Source organism: Quercus robur, chromosome 5, assembly GCF_932294415.1.
Source record: "Quercus robur chromosome 5, dhQueRobu3.1, whole genome shotgun sequence".
In the NCBI taxonomy this organism is placed as follows: Eukaryota; Viridiplantae; Streptophyta; class Magnoliopsida; order Fagales; family Fagaceae; genus Quercus; species Quercus robur.
The window spans coordinates 547,589-564,930 of record NC_065538.1 but is presented as its reverse complement, the minus strand read 5'-3'; the positions used below and the strand labels follow the sequence as shown (position 1 = coordinate 564,930).

General features: G+C 39.2%; 2 protein-coding genes across 9 annotated transcripts in view; one reads left to right on the top strand and one right to left on the bottom strand.

Moving 5' to 3' along the window:
- LOC126724745 (probable disease resistance protein At4g27220) overlaps nucleotides 1–17,342 on the bottom strand; it is a 94,266-nt gene that overhangs the window by 29,663 nt on the left and 47,261 nt on the right. The gene's annotated exons all lie outside the window — the stretch shown is intronic.
- Nucleotides 15,373–17,225, top strand: LOC126724749 (uncharacterized). Of its 4 annotated transcripts, none has more exons than XR_007655109.1 (3): nucleotides 15,373–15,646; nucleotides 16,525–16,641; nucleotides 16,734–17,225. XR_007655109.1 is itself a non-coding variant. In XM_050429125.1 (3 exons), exons 1-3 carry the CDS (start codon nucleotides 16,428–16,430, stop codon nucleotides 17,008–17,010), a joined length of 408 nt encoding a protein of 135 aa, XP_050285082.1. In that variant the 5' UTR covers nucleotides 15,732–16,427; the 3' UTR covers nucleotides 17,011–17,225. The 4 variants fall into 4 exon arrangements, 1 of the variants encoding a protein (XP_050285082.1); XR_007655108.1 differs by having other exon boundaries at nucleotides 15,374–15,664; XR_007655107.1 differs by having other exon boundaries at nucleotides 15,374–15,706.

Below are 17,342 nucleotides of genomic sequence, written 5' to 3'. Positions count from 1 at the left end.
TTGCCCCTGTCTTCTTCTTCTATGGCGAAGCCCCCTGCGTCTTTACCTTCTTTTAGCCATTTTGCTAAGGTTTCCTCACCTTTTCTTCAACTTGCTATGTGTCTTTTCTCAAAGTTTTTCAAGAAGCCAGAGGAGTAAGAGGAGGAGGCTCCACCCCAGGAGGCCGGTACTGGTTTCCCCTCTCCCCCTTTTTATTATTATTTTTTTTTTGCCGCCTTTTTTTTTTTTAACTAAGTCTGTTCCCTTTTTTTTGCGAGTGTTGATACAGGTGTTGGGGATTTTGAGTTTGTGGTTCCTGAGGGGGTTGTGGGATCTGTTCAGGTTGTTGATCTTCAAACTACCCAGAAGGCTGAAGGTTCCCCAACTCCTGCAGGTGGGGATACAACGATGGGGGAGGCCCTGGGAGTAGATGCTTCAGATCTTGATTTAAGGCTTCCCATCTTCTTGGCCCATTCTGATCTTCTGGAGTTCAACAGCCTCCCTGCTAGCCATTTCCATTACTTTGGGTCTTCTTATGACAGCTTCTTGCATTTTTCCGTGTCTGTGGAGGGTCTGCCGTTGCTAGAAGGGTTGCTCAAGAGTCATGGAGACTTTACCAGTGTTTTCAGGGGAGGTGTTTTTCTAGGAAACATCCTAATGGAGCTGCTGTGTGCTGTGCTGATTTCCTTGAGAAATTCTTGTCTAGACTCCTTATCAGAAGAAAAGCTTTTGGAGTGGAGGAGAGTGGAGCAGGACCTTTTAGAAGGTTAAAAGGCAAAGGGTTCTCTCTTCTTCAGCTGTCCCTGCTATTTCCCCAGATAGCTCCTTGTTGGCCGGCCTTATTCCCTAGCTTTTCCCCTCTCTTTTTTTTTTTTAGCTAGTTTAGATGTGTATAAACAATTTGAGGTTGTATAAGTTTCTATTTTTTCTTCTGCTTGAACACTGCTTCTGGTGTTTTTTTTTTTTTTTTTTTTGCATAGATCTGTAATTGTGTTTTGAGACTGCTTCTAAGCGTTTGTGTTTCAAGACTGCTTCTAATTTTCTTAATGGCATGTGGATTTGTTTGTTTCCCTTTTGTACATTGCTTTTTTTTTTTTTTTTTTTTTTATTGAGTCCTGGGCCATGGATCCTACAAATTTTACTGTAAGTCCTGGATCAGGTACCCTGGTGGTTGTTTTGTTGCGTAAGTACTGAACTGGGTACATTGGGCGCTCTCTTTCTCTTTTCTTTTTTTTTTTTTTTTTAGTCCCAGTTCATGAACTTGACAAGTCCCCTTTTTGTCAAGTGCTGGGCTAGGTATCCTGAGCACTTACTTTTGCTCGTGATCCTAGACCATGCATTTGAAACTAATTGTGAGATGGGTCCTAGGTCATGTGTTAAAAGATTTTTTTTTTTCTTTTGCCTTGGCCCAGATATCCTCCCTCAATTCTTTCCAGACTTGGACTTTGCAATATTTAGAACTTAATAGCTGAAGGGGAAAAAGAGATTTCATTGAATTAAAACACGATTACCATTTAAGTAACATAGAAAAAGTCATCAAAAATAGTAAGGATCACAGAGTGTCCTTCTATCATGGGTTCCTGAACAAAATCACTTAAACAAGAATTCATAACAAAAGCAAAGAAATGATGAAAAACACTTAGCAGGTTGGAGAGTTGGCAAAAGGATCTTGGTGTATTGAAACCCCTTCCTTCTTATGCATAATACTGTTTCAGCCACTTCCCATTTATGGGTTCTGTCAGGACTGTTCCATCTTCCTTTGTAAGGTAGTAATACCCACTATCATGGGCTTTTCTAATGATGTAGGGTCCTTCCCATTTTGGGGCGAATTTGGAGGGTCCTGAGAGGTTTTTCCTTACGTGCTCTGCTATCCTCAGTACCAGCTGCCCTTCAGTGAAAGCCCTTGGACGGACTACTTGTGCATATGCTTTAGTCATTCTTTACTGGTACCTCTGGCTTCTCCTTTTGACTAGTTCTCTTTCTTCCTCTACCCCTTCCAGATCTGCCATTATTTGTGTCCTTGGTGTCCTCCTGACTTTCTTCAAGTACTACTCTTGGTGTAGGAACAACTAATTCCACAGGACTGATAGCTTCTGTTCCATAGACTAGGAGAACGGTGAGAATCCCGTGGCTGTCTTTACAGAGCTCTTGTATGCCCAAAGTACATTTGCCAAGTGGTCATTCCATTTCCCTCCATATTCATGCTTCATCTTTTTAAGGATCTTCAGCATCACCCTATTAATGGCCTCAGCCTAGCCATTTCCTTGTGGGTAGTATGGCGTAGACCTTCCATGCTTAATGTAATATGCCTCAGTCAACCCCTTCATGTCTTTGTTTATGAACGAAGTCTCGTTGTCACTGATCAATCTCCTGGGGATCCCGAACCTTGTAATGATATGTTCTCGAATGAAGTTTGCTACGACTACTCCAGTGGTCTTTTTCAAAGGGATGGCCTCTACCCATTTTGTAAGGTACTCCGTGGCTGCTAAGATCTTTATGTAACCATTGGATGAGGGGTTTATAGGCCCTATGAGATTAAGCCCCCAAGGGTGGAAAGGCCATGGTGTTGTCATATCCTGCAACACATTTGGGTGAGTATGGATTGCATCTCTAAGGACTTGACAAGCGTGGCAGGTTTTGACTAGGTCCTCGGAGTCCCTTTTCATTGTTGGCCAGTAGTACCCCTACAGTAGTAACTATTTATAGAGCCTTCTTTTTCCTGGGTGACTTCCACAATCACCGGAATGGACCTCCCTGACTACTTCCCTAGCTTCCCTTGGCCCCAGGCATCTCAGGGGATCCCCACTGTATCCCCTTTTGAATAGAATCCCGTTTTGCAAGAAGTACCTATCCGCAAGTTTCTTAAGTTGGTGGGCTAGCGTCCTGTCAGTTGGTAGGATCCCTTGAGCCAAGTATTCCATGAAGGGAGTTCTCCAATCTTCTGTAACAAATACAGCGTAGCTTTCTTCCTTGTCTATTGAGAGTTGACATTCTTGACATTTTTCCTGTATAGTTGCTGCCTCTTTGTTCATATTTGGCTAGTAATATCTCATGTGTTACATTCTTCTATATAGACTGATCTTTTCTGCGATCCCGCAGGCATGGGTATGTAACTCTTTTAATCTCAATTTTCCTTCCTTCTCGTTGATATACCTGGATAGGATCCCTCCAAGCAGCCTCCTGTATAGTTCCCTTCTATCAGAGTGTAATCCCTCAGCTCTTTAATACTCCCTCCGGGTCCTGCCTCTTTCATTTTTTCTTTGACTTCGCTCCTCTAATCCCACTGCTTGGACTTTCCGGGATACATCTTTTGGAGAATCCTTATGATAGAATGTTCCTGCTTTCCTATCCTTACCAGCATGCCCCTTCCTTTGAATGGTACTTGGGATCCCAGTGTGGCGAGCGCATCAGCAAACTTGTTCTCACTCCTTTGAGTGTACTCTACACTAAAAGTCTAGAATTTCTGCTCCAGCCTTTGCGCCTGAGTCCTGTAGGCTGCTAAACTTTGTTCTCTTAGTGCAAAGTCACCTTTCACCTAGAAAACTACAAGATTGGAGTCCCCCAATACTCTCATATGCTTTACTCCTATACTAAGTACTATAGTTAACCCAGTCAAATATGCCTCATATTCAGCTGCATTATTAGAACAGGAGAACCCAAGCTTGAAAGATAAGGGTATGGTATCCCCATCCTCACAGCTTAGTACGACTCCTACTCCATTTAAGGTCGTTGTAGCTGACCCATCGAACCTCATTGTCCATTTCTTTCCTGAGATCTCTGCCATTGCCACCTCACCCAGGATCTCTTCACTCAGTGAGCTTTCTTTCTTTCCTGGGAACTATGCTAGTAGATTTGTTATGGCTTGGTTTTTGACAAACTTGAGGGTCCTGAGGCCTATATCATATTGAGAGAGCAGGACCAGCCACTGTGCTATCCTTCCTGTTAGAAGGGGCTGATGTAGGAGTGCTTTTATGGGGTGGGACTTAGTCACCAAAAGGATTTGGTGAGCTGAGAAATACCTTTTCAGCCTCTGGGATGCGTAGATAATCACTAGGCAGGCTTTCTCTATCCTGGGGTACCTGGTCTCAGCGTCTTTGAATGTTCTGCTTACATAGTAAATAGGTTGCTCATTCTCGTCATCATCTTCCTGTGCCAATAAGGCTTCTATTACTTGGGAATTTGATGCTAAGTACAGCAATAGGGGTCACCCATGTACTGGTGCTTGGAGAGGGGGCAAATGATTCATGATCTGCTGAATCCTTTGGAAGGCCTCCTGTTGCTTCGTTCCCCAAGTGAACTAAGTTCCCTTTTTCAATAGTTTGGATAAACTAGTTGTGACTGAAGCCAGCCCTGGCACAAATCTTCTAATATAGGAGACCCTCCCTAGGAAGCTTTTGAGCTCCCTTACCGTTGTCGGTCTTTTCATTATGGCAATGGCTGTGGCTTTGGCTGGATCTACACTTATGCCTCCGTGATGTACTAGAAACCCAAGGAACTTTCCAGTAGATACCCCGAAGGCACATTTCATGGGGTTCATGCGTAGTTTGTACTTCCTGCACCTTTCGAAAACTTGTTTAAGTACCTGAAGGTGTCCTGTCCTAGTTTTCGATTTGACCATAATATCATCCACGTAGTCTTCCATCTCCTCATGGATCATGTCATGGAAGATAGCTGTCATGGTTCGCTGGTATGTGGCCCCTGCATTTTTGAAGCCAGAGGGCATCACAGTGTAATAAAAATTCTCGATTGGAGTCCTGAATGTCGTTTTCTCTGCATCCTTAGCAGCCATGCGAATTTAATTGTACCCACTATACCCATCCATAAATGAGAACATAGAGCTTCCTGCAGCTGAATCTACAAGGAGGTCGATATTGGGCAGAGGGAACTCATTTTTTGGGCATGTCTTGTTCAGATTGCAAAAGTCCACACATCAACGGATTTGGCCATTCTTCTTTTTCACAGGTATGTTAGAAAGCCACTTGGGGTGCTGGATAGGTTTGATAAAACCAGCTGTCAGCAGTTTCTTGACTTCTTGAATTATCTGAGCTTCTACCTCGGTGTGAAAGACCCTAGCTGGTTAGACTACTGGTTTGACTCCTGGATCCATGTTGAGAGAATGAACCACCAATCCTAGGTCTAGACCAGACATTTCATCATTGGTCCATGCGAACACATCCCTGTATTTCTAGAGTAAGGCCACTAATTGCTCCCTTTCTTATGCCGTCAGCTGACTACTAATAAAAACAGGCTTCTGGGATCTCAGCTCGGCTCCCAAGTTTATTTCTCTTAATTCCTCCTTAGGCTGAATATGGGCCTCCTTAACTGGTTCTTCTAGGATCTCCCCTTGGGCTATCATGTAATCTAGAGGTCCGAGATCTTTTTGCGTGATGCATTCAGGCCCCGCGCTCCTTCATAAGCGATAAATCAACCTTCCCCTGGGTTCTCGCACAACCACACACTCCTGAGACCTTGAGGAGTTGAGCTCCCTCTTTTGCCTTTTCCTTTCCAAAAGGTTTCTCAGGTCACGGGCACCCCCTCCTTCTTCTTCTTCTTCTTCCAGGATAGGCGCTCTTGGGGTCCCCGGCGTGGGGTTCTCATCATCTGGTTCTAACTCGTCATAAAACATTGTTTCTACGAAGTTCACTTCTCTTTGGCTGAAAGGGTTATGGTTGGCAGGGATTCTCACGGGCCTTCCGTTCAATCTCCCTTTAACACATTGATGGTACGTGGATGGAATAAGGCGGTGTTTATGGAGCCATGGGCGTCCCAACAGTACATGGTAGGACAACTCTGAATTAATTACATGAAACCTTGTCAGGGCGACTATTGGTCCTACTCTTAAGGCCAGTTATACATACCTTTCAGTTGATTCTGCTGATCCTCCAAATCCTGTTATTTCCATTGGAGCTCCCAGGATCCTCTTGCCAACCAAGCCCACGGCTTCCAGGGTACTCGAGGCTATGAGGTTGAGTGATGCCCCTATGTCCACCAATGCTCTTCTGATTTGGACACCATTTATGGTGGCCTTTAGATAAAGGGATCTACGGTGGTCTGGATGCTCATCCTCCATATCCTCATCAATGAAGGTTATTGCATTAGTTGTCTCCAAGAAAGCTCGATTAGCATGTGATTTTGCTGTGAAACATTCCATTCCCGAATCTGCTGCTATATTCATGAGAGACTTTGTGGCCACCCTTCTTACTTTTGGTCTAAATCCCAGCTGGTTGAATACAGCTGGTTGAATAGTGACTTGAACTTGGGATTCTTCTGGAGGGTCTTGACTGTGCTCGGGTGGAAGGATCCTTCAGATTCTTCTACTTCTGCTGGGTTCCCCTGGATTACTACAGCCACCACCCCCTTCCCTTTGTGGTTGGGCAGGGGGTTCCTTTGCACTTCTGACTTCTTTTGAGTGAGCTCTAGGATTCCTTCTCTTAGTTTTTTGTGAAAGATCCTATGGAGGGTCCAGCAATCCTTGATGGAATGCTTAACATAATTATGGATCCTGTAAAACAAGGGGTTCTTCCTTTCTTCCTCAGTTGGTGGCCTGGATACGGTAAATGGCCTAACAACTCCATCCCCGATCCATTTGTCCAGGACATGGTTTAACTCCTTTACACTACATGGGATCACTGGTGGTTCTTCGAACACCTTCCCGTCAGGCCTCTTCCTTTTCTCTCCCATTGATGCTGTCATGGCTTGGGATACTAGCATCCTTTTTGTACTCATAGTTTATACTGTCCTTCTAGTTCTCTATAACAGGTCAGCAAATTGTGTGATGCATAGATTTTCGAGATTGAGTCTGTAATCGAAAAGCATGTTAGATATGCAGGTTTCTATGAGTTCTTTTTCTTCATGGTCCTCATAACAATCTAGAGACACATCTTCAAACTTCTTAATGAACTGGACGGGATCCTCCCTAGGCCTCTGCCTTACCATCTGAAGGCTTTGGAAAGTGATCTTGTCCTCACCGGGGTAATACTTTGCATAGAATCTCTCCATCATTTCATCCTAGGTTTTAATGGACCTAGGTCTCAGCGTGGTGTATCAAGTATATGATCTATCTACTAAGGATTTAGCAAATTCTCTTAAACACAGTTCTCGATCTCCTGCGTAGGGGCCCATAGTGTGACTAAACCTACTCACATACTCCAAGGTACTTCCATTTCTTCCATCGAAAGGATGGAACTTTGGGGGTTCATACTCTTTGGGGTATGGCTTGCTAAGGAGTTCTGGTGGAAATAGGGGATCTCAAGAGAATTGCTTGGGGATCCCAGAAAGTTTTTCCCTTTCTTGTTCCAAGAGGGCATTGACATCTGCCAGTATTAGGTACTAGAGGTTGGCTCCCCCTCTCACTGTTGACCCTCCTTCTGGTTGGGTTCTGTCTTGGTTGCCCACAGGGGGAACATTGTCTCTGATTTCTTGTGTCTTGCCTTCCTTGAGAAGGCGAACTTCTTGCTGCATATCCTTCAACATCGCTGTCGTTCGAGCCATGGGGTCTGGCTCTTGCCTTGCGTGCCTTTGTTCTGACACGACCTCCTACTCCATCAGGGGCACCTCGCCCCTCTACCTGAAGGCTACTTCATTTTCTCCCGCGGGCTCAGAGGCTGCGAGTGGCATATTAGTACCTTTGCTGTTCCTTGGTCTTGGAGGCATGCTCTGCGAAGGGATTGCTTCTTCCCTCTTCTTTACCCAGTCCCCAGTGAAGTTGCCAAAATGTGAGAGTGCCTTTTTTCTTCAGCATACTAGCCCAAGGATTCTGGGCCAAATAGTTGTAGTTTGGTAGACTGGGCTTATTTCACCGTAGCTAAAGGGGCTGTTTAAGAACCAAGTGGCGCACAGGGCAAGCTTCCTACAATACACATAAACTAGCAAAACAAGAATATTTGTATTAAATAACAATGAAAACAACAAAGGAGTGCAAAGTAATCAGGAAATACATAAAACAATTGTTAGGGATCTTTGGATTAATAAGAAATACTTTATTAGTTTTCCTTAGTTATGGTTACAATGCGCTCACTAAGACGTGATACAAGATTCAAATAAGCTTAAAAATTACATACTTAGATGGCTATCTAAGCCTCTAAGACTTGCAAAATTTGAATCCTTTTGAATCCAAGTATGTGCTATAGTGGCTGTTTTTGGGATACCGGGAGATATTTCACTATTTTCCCTTGAATTTGACAGAGTTTTCTTAATGATTTTTTATCGAGATTTTCTATTGCTCGCCCAAAAAATTCCTTTTCTTTCGCTGGCTGCCTTCCCCCTTTTTTATAGTGTCATTTTAGGGTCTCGAGAAACTATTGATTCCCCTCCTTTGCTCCCTGGGTACTAGAGCTCGTTTTGTGCCCATCACCCAGAAGGTTGAGCATTTCCCTATTTCTCATAATTTCCTACTTTTGATGCTGTTTCTTTGAGAGCCTATGACTTTTCATTCCAGAGTGTGCTTGTTCTTAATTTCACGTTCCTCAAAACCTCTTACCCCTTTTTGATTCAGCTTTTGGCTGTCTTTCCTCTTTGTCATTTTTCCTAAGTGAGCGGAATCCATCTCTACTGGGTCGAAGGTCTTTCGTGCCACTTCCTTTTTTATAGCTCCTTATTCTGGTTCCCTGAGGTACCATTCCCTTGCATCGTGAGTGGTTACTCTAGGCTTTCTGCTTTTCTTGCTGCATCTCTGGTGCCTGAGAAGGACATATCTGTCCTTCATTTCTTGTGTTTCTTTTGGCGTTTCCTTTGAGCTGTCTTAATCCTATCTTAACTGTGCTACACGTCTCGGGGATCCCCCTTTGGCAGCTTCTGGGGATCCTGACTTAGCTCTTTTCACTGGACTTTCTTCAATCTTCTGATCTTGACAGACTGGGCCTTTTTTCTCTTTCTTCCCTCTTTTCTCATAGGCTTTAAGGCCTGTCCCTTTATGGCTTTTGGGTTTCAAATCTTTTGGGCTTACCACCTTTTTTTGTGATAGGCTCAATCTTTTTAACTTCACTTTCTATGGCCCCTTGTGTTATTTCTTTGGGCCTGGGTGTTGTGATTGAAATGGTGAACGTAGGCTGGTGGAATCACCGAGGAAGACTCGCACCTTCTATATTTCGTGTGAAGGGTGACTTAGAAACCTGACTCAACGCCTTGTTCATGGTATCGTTCCCCAGGCCTCTGCGAGGCGGGCTCTTATATCTACGTCTATAGTGATACTCCTCGTCGTAGGAGAAAGTCTCGCTAGGTGGAGTTCTGGATCTCCGTCTATAACTAGCACCATCTGTCTCTTCAAAGGACAGCTCGGAGTTAGGCGACGAATGTCTTCGCCGTGCGTGGCGCAATTCCCTCTTCAATTCATCGATTTCACGTTGCATGTCCCTATCATCCTTTGCATGGGAAACACAGCTTTTCCCTCGGGACTGGCTTTTACTAGTACGAGCTGGGTGCATACTTCCCTCACGATCTCCTCTCCGTTCGAGGCTTCTACGTGGATTGCTATGTTGAGAACCTCTTGACTTCGCTTGGTGTAGATTAGCATCCACCTGGTGTGGTCCTGTCGCTGCCTAATATGGGCCTACTTCTTCCATCGTGAACATTGTACCCAAATCTCTTTTAGAACAGATCAAGCTCTCCCCACAGACGGTGCCAATTGTAAGGGCTGAATTTGGATTGGACCCAGTGTAGGATTGGGTTTAAGCCCAACAAGCCCAAACAATGAATTTATAGAGCGTGTGTGAAGGAACTAGTTCTACTCCAAAAGATAGACAATAAAAGCTGCTGAATTAAGGTTGTTGAACACAAGTAAAATAAGAAAATCTGTTATCGACACGGCTTGAGGAGCTTATATTATAATATCTTGTTGAAGAACACAGTTACATGGGTTCGCAATATATTTTTTTTATATTAGGATTTCATGATTTTTTCCGATCCCTTTCTTTAGGCCACCTTCTTATGCTATATACTACAATCTTGGTATCATCCCTACCATACACGTGTAGGTTGGATTCTAGGAACTCCTTCTTATCCTATCCAACACCTCCCAGATTCATCTACTAGTAGCTGTAAGGCTACTTGATCACTGTTAAGGTATCACCTCCACATTAATGCGGCCAGAGAGTTGGTTGAGAGGCATTTAATGTGGAGGTAGTAGCTTTTGAAGATATTTGTTACCACCCTTTGCTCATCGCTTATCCAATACCCAACTCTTAGTTGTGATGCAACCTTGAAGGATGCCTAGGATGATAAAACATTCTTACCGATCTCGGATCCCCATTTTCGAGATGAATTATCTCCTCGGACGTATTTTGGACTATCACATACAATCTTTATTTCTTCTTTTTATACCATTCCCATTATAACCTTATTTAACCATCTTCGGATTGGTTGATATTCATATAGTTTTAATATTACCTTCTAGACAGTTGGCCCCCACACTATTTATTGCTGAAAATTAAAAATTTATTACTGAAAACATTGTAATAAAATAATTTTTAAACTATGAATAGTGTCTGTGTGACCCAGTTTTATTGTTTTTTGCTGCGTTTTTCGTACTTACAAGTCCATAAACAATGCGTGGAACCCAGAAAATAACGCAAAATGTCTGTTGCGTTTGCTACGCAAACACACTAAATAGTACTGCTTGAGGATCCGCACTAATTTCATTTAAAATTTCTTTAACCATCCACTCGGTGGGACCTCAAAGACCACCTTCTTAGTAGTCTTAATCACCTTGCACATAAAATTTCCATCACCTTCCTTAGTTGCACAACAAATTTCCATCACCCCTAGTAAGACAACATTTGCATCATCTTGCATTTTGGTATGGCACATGAAATTTCCATCACCCCTGTAAGACATAAAATATACATAACCTTGCATCTTGGTAGCACTTATTAATATTTTCATTACAATTTCCCCCCATGTGATAATAAAACAACATAATAGAGTGCCGATTTCACCATCTCATATAGTTAGTGCTAGCCTGCTAGGTTGCAATCTTCTTATTCTACTTGGTTCTAGTTTGGGTTGTTCATTAATTCTGGATATAATTTTACTATCTGATGTGATTTTCATTCAATGAAAGAATTTCATTTCAGCCAAAAAGAAAAGTGCTAAATTAAATAGAACTATAAGGAAAAAAGAAGAAGCAATTGTAATGTAAATTAAGTGTCTATTAAAATAGGAGATTATAAAGATAAGCAACTAAAGTTTTAACATGAAATTAAAGTGAATCATCCCACTAAAATAAAGTTTTACCTATTTTTGCAAATACTTTTAGTTGTTACAAGACGTATATTTGTATGGTCTTCGTCCTTGTTTGTTTGGGACAGTTGTCAAATTCAACCCAAATCCTTTTCTGTTTTAAATTTAAGATTATTTTTAATTGTTTCTCTAACTAATGTTTGGTTATCACTTATCACTAAGCATATGTTGCAATTTGTTAAAAACGAAAGAAAAAAGAAGCATATGTTGCAAGTGTTACAGGCAATTTCGTCATTTGGCATGTATCATCCTCGCAACTTACAAGGCTTCTCCTCTCATTTCTATGTGTCACACCTAAAACACCAAAATCATGGTCTAGTTCTCTTTGAGAAGACAAAGCCAAAAGTTTTAAGATTGGATGATCTATATCCTATTTTAGAAAATGACAAAATTTGGCTGTAAACATAATTGTAGTCATTGGCTACAATTCTCACTAAAAAAAATTAACATGATTACATATTTGGAAAATTTAATCATTGAATTGCATGTTTTTTTGTATTCTTAATACACATGTCAAATTTTGTGTTAATTAGATGTTATTTATTATTTGATCCATAAGCTTATTTTTTATGCATAATTTTATATTACAAAAACTAAAATTTTAAATATTTGAATGATAGCATAACTGTTGATCTTTGATCTTCTAGAAACTTTGCAAGCATGAAGGATATAAGAAGAAAATGTAATAATGAATTTGTAGAAATTCACATCTAATTAAGAAATTTCTAGTGAGAGTTATAACCATTGACTATAACTAAACTTTGTCCTTTAGAAAATTCAAATTTCTAATAAGTAAAAACCGTGTTGGGTAAATTTATTAGGTCTAATTATATGTTATTGTATTTTGTCAATAGATTTCCTATAAGCATGGCGCAAGACCAATATAGGTGGAGGTGGAGGTGAATTTAGGGCCATAAAATTGTACAGTTGATGAATTAAATCTTCTAACTATTAATAATGCATTATAGACATCTTTCTGTTCCTATAGTCAAACAAACTTTATGTATTTTTTTTTAGAGAAAATGATAAAAGTTAGAACTTTAATGTAGTATTAATTGAGTTGTATACTTATATATATATATATATATATATAAATTTATTGTGAATTCTTAGAATATGTTGAACATAAGTCTCTTAAAAACAAATTAAGAATAATTTTGAGAGGTAAACCAATTATAATTATTTGCGTTTTCTTTTGTTGTTGAGGGAGATAAACTAGAAGTAAGCTAAATGATTCAGAATTATTACTGTAAATTATCTAGTTAATTAAATGACAAAATCCCACATAGGATAGAAATAATAAAGATGAATGGTTAGTATATGATTGTGAATATTTGTAACATTAACTTATTTATTTGGTAGTTTCCGAACATTAACGGTTAATCACTTAACCGACCAATAATGCGAGCGTCCCTTATCAGCAAAATAAAATCAAAATAAAACGACTACTTTGCTTGGAACGATAAATGACTATGGGACACAGATTTCCGTACCCTTGCCAATTGGGAAATACCTTCACAGTAAATGACTACGGTACCCTTGTCTTTAGTCAATTAAGGTCCCTAGTAAATGACTACGGTACCCTTGCCAAACAAACACAGAAACAAAAAGGTCATTTGACTACTTGCAATATGACAAGTTCGACAAGGTATTGCAAGTTCGACAAGGTTTTGGATATTTAGTCATCAATATGACAAGTTCGACATCGACAATGACAAGTTCGACATCGGACAAGGGGGTTTTGTTTGATGATAATAGTTCATCAAAGGTGTGTCATCAAAAGTGTGATCTAATAACCAAAACAACATCCTCGTCCTCGTCCTCTACTCTAAGAACCAAAATGCAGCCTTCTCTACTGGGTGAGAATGAATATATCTTTTTAACAATTTTTACTTTTGTTGGTTTCAGCATTTCATACAATTAATTTTCTCTTGGTTACTACAGCGAACGAGCTTAATCCAGAGGTTATACTTGCTGCTCAAATAGTTCTTGGACTGTTCGTTCTTATAATCACACTCCTTCTCGCTTTTCCCAGGTTTTTAACTAACAACACTGTTATGTTGATACCTACTATGTGTGTTTTAATTTTACATAACTTGGAGCTTCCAATATAAATAAGTTGAAACAAAGTGTGCTTTGCTTCGTGCTCTGTTTTTATTGGTTTGTTTGAATTGCGTAGCTCGAATTGTCCGTCCGTGGTATGAGGTTTGCATTTTCGTTTTTCATTTTGCAGAATCTATATTGTGTGGATCTATTCTGGTTGTAATGTTCTATGAATAAAGTGATTTTAGTCCAATACTTGTTGAGGGCTTAGGAAAATTTGAACCGTTTGTTTTTGCGATTGTGTTCGTGCAAGTCATGCCCTGTTTTTCTTTTTTCTCCAAACTTGCTGAGGTTTATGAATAATAGTGTGGATCCAGGCCTTTCTCTTTCTGCTGGCCAGTTTGGTAAGTTTGAATTTTCCTGTGGTTGTGAAAATTTGAACTGGTTTTCTGATTGTTTTCGCGCAAGTCATGCTCTGTTTTTCTTTTTCCTCTTATACTAGTTAAAGTTTATGAATAATGGAGTGGATCTGGTTTTATCAAAAATAAAAAATAAAAAAATAGTGTGGATCTGGGCCTTTTTCTTTCTGCTGGCCGGTTTGGGAAAATGTTTTGGGCCTCCATAACCAAATCTTCCAGGCTCGTAAACAAAAAGATTTGGATTTGGATATATTTTTATAGAAGCCCAAATCAACCTGGATAAGCCACTCTTTTTCATCCTCTCTTTTGGGAAATGGTTCTCAGTTGTTTTCCTGATTGCTAGTTAGAGATTATGATTGATGCATATCTAATTGCTCTTTTGTATGATTTGGAATTGAGTTTCCATATTTTGGTTTCCCTGACAAACCAAATAAGGATTGTCTTTTTTAAATAAGTTTGTCTTGTCCATTTGAGCTATCTTTTCCTTGTTCTATTTTCTATGTGGTACAATAGAGTACTTTTCAAAAACTAGATTTGGGTATAGCATAAGCTTCAAGTCCAAATACTCCAAACCATTTGGTTGACCCCAACACATGTAGATAATTGGTCCAAAAAATTAACGTCTTTGGTGGATAAGAGTTGAAGACGTCTAGATTTAATGGGTTGACCAAAATTTTAACCCAACTAGTAAATTTAATTTTGGACCATTTAACTCAATTAAAAGTATAAATAATTTTTTTCCCCCAAAAAATAATCCAAACACTATTCCAATCAATTAATTGCCAATATGATCATAAAAATAAAAACCATAGTAAAGGAAAATATTTTTTTTTTCAAACAAAAGTATATATTTTGTTGTTGTGATTAATAACACATTAATTTGTAAATATTATATAATAAAATTCATTGTAACCTTAGCATCACTCGCACAATAAATCTAAGGACAACATTTTTCATGATTTATTTCACAACTCTTAATATGGCTTATTGTATAACAAAAGTAGTATTGGAGTATAACAAAAGTGGTATTAGTAATAAAGTTTATTGAAAATAATATTATTCTAATCATAACCAGTTACGTCAACAATTACCAGTTGAAAAATATTATATCCTCAACATTACTCTTTTTATTACATGAACATTAGCAACATGCGTCAAGATGCTTAAATTAGAATAGCTTAAATGGAGTGCTACTTACTCTAAATAGTAGTATTACTCTTTCTTCTTATAAATATGAGAGTTAATTAACAATTGTGTTACTCTTCCAACTTCCAACATCCATTTTTATTGGATACCTTACTATTGTGTACCATTGGAACGATTAGCATTATTATTATAATCTCTCTAGCAAGGCAGAAATTGTTCTCATAGATATAAAGCCTCAAATAAAAATATTTATTAGTGTATGACACTGTTACGGGTTATAAGAGGATAAAGTTGTGAGGTTCTTTCAGAAATTTAGCTTGTTCTGTATTGTATAAACTTCTTGCCATTCTCTATTTGATTGAATACATTCTTATTAATTAAAAAGTCCCGGAGGGGTGGGGGCACATCCCATGACATTGGAAGATATAAAAAAAATAATAATAATAAATAAATAAAAAAGTGAAAGAAGAGAAAGAAAGAAAAGGGTAAAGGGACCAAGTTTATTTGGATCGTGAGTCTTGTGCCCATTGTTGTTGGGCTTGAAGTGAATTTGCCGCAAATTCACTCTCATTTTCTCTCAACTCAACCGCCTCTCTCACCTCACCCTCACTCTCATCCGCCCCTTATGGTCTCACCCAGTCACCCTCACCCTCACTCTCATTCACTCACCGACCCACCCTCATCCTCACTCTCATCATGTGGTGATTGTTGCTTGTCATGGAGGAGCACGGATCTCGTGGTGGTTGCTGTTTGTCACGGAGGAGCACAAGATTGTTAGATCGGAGAGAGATATGATGATTGGAGGAGCTCTTGGTCGTGTTGAGGTCGGGTGAAGCCCAGAGGTGGGATTGATGGTTAAAACCTCCACCGTTGGAACTTTGGTGGTTTGAGCTCTTCCTTTTTTTTGGGTTCATTTGACAGTCTAAATACTCTGTACTATGTACTAAATCATAATTTGCTTGTCATTGATCTTGTAGTTTAGTGGTAGTGTCTAATCTCTTCCATGACAAATATTGGATTCGAATACCCCTCATTTTCATTTTATAAAAACATAAAAACATAAAAAAATTATTTGCTTAAAAATCATAGCTAGTGTGTAATTATGTGTACATATACCTATATAAGTGTTAGAATAGATGCATCAAACTTCTTGTGTAGATCAATGGGGAAAAATGCACATGATATACTGACTTTTTTTCCTATCTAGGAAAATGCATACCAGTGTAAAAAATGAAATATTAGGGGTGGAATAAAAAATTCTCATTCACATCAATATTATGAAAGTTTCATTATTCAATTTAATATATATTGATCAACTAAATCATCCGATTGTTGGGTATTTGGTAATTACATTTTGACCATTTGAGACCTCTTACTCATAAAGACATAAAACATAGTAAAACGAATTTTACACGTTTTTCTTTAAAAATAAAAATAAAAAATATTCTTTTAATGCAGAATTTATTTAGTTACATAACGAATTTCACATAATATATGTTTATTTATTTTTTAACCTTTGTTTTTTGGAATCTGTTTGTAAATAACTCTTTTTAGAACACATCAAGAATAATTTTGAAAAAACAGATTAGATCCTCTCAATGGCACATGAATTATGATGGGTGAGAGAGTTTCAACTTCTTCCTCTCCACAACCCATTATTGACGCTCTGTAAATTTTTTCTAACAATCTGTTTTTGTTTCAGATTTGAGTTGGTCCTAGAACTCATCTTTGAAGCAGTTGGGACCCTTGTTGGCATTGTTGTTCTACTCCTACAGATAATACACGATCTTCACCAAATAATCTCAATAACACATGAAGGGTGAGAAAGTATTTCAACTTCTTTCTCCCCATAACCCATTATTGACGCTCTGTCAATTTTACTGTTATTCTAACAATTCCATTTTATTTCAGATTTCAGCAAATTGTGCTGGTCCTAAAACTCATTGGTAAAGTAGTTGGGTCCCGTGTCAGCCTTGTTGTTCTACTCCTACGGTTGACACGTATATGCAGAAGGATTTGGTCCATTTTGACTGAAGGACAACCTGTTGTTGTTGCTAATGACCACCGGAACGATGTCCCACTTGCTGATATTAACTATGGCCAGAATGATATCCCACCTACTGATGCTGAAGCTGATGCTACCAATGGGCAAAACGATGTAATTGTGAATGAGGAAGTGAACATCTGAACTCACCGATTTCAAGAAAACCTGTCTATGTTAATGTAATACCACTTTCACCACCTCCACCATTCATAATATGCTGTCTTTGTTCTTCCTGGTAGCTTTATTATGTGTAACAAAATGAACCAAATGTTTTTTGGTTTTAATGCTTTCTTTTCAGACTTTAATACTTGAGCTTTCTTTTCAGACTTTACTGTAATCAAAGTGTCCTGTTATGCTTTTGTTTGAGTTATTACTCATAGATTCTATCATATTTATCTGCGTGCACATGTGTGTATATTTTGGGTCTTTTGGCATATTCTGTCATTTTCCCATGGTATAAAAATAGAAAAAGAATG

What these genes read in the sequence shown, in the direction of transcription:
- LOC126724749 (XM_050429125.1), top strand. An exon ending in ATCTCAATAACACATGAAGG is followed by an intron (nt 16,642 to 16,733) that starts GTGAGAAAGTAT and finishes ATTTTATTTCAG; the next exon opens with ATTTCAGCAAATTGTGCTGG.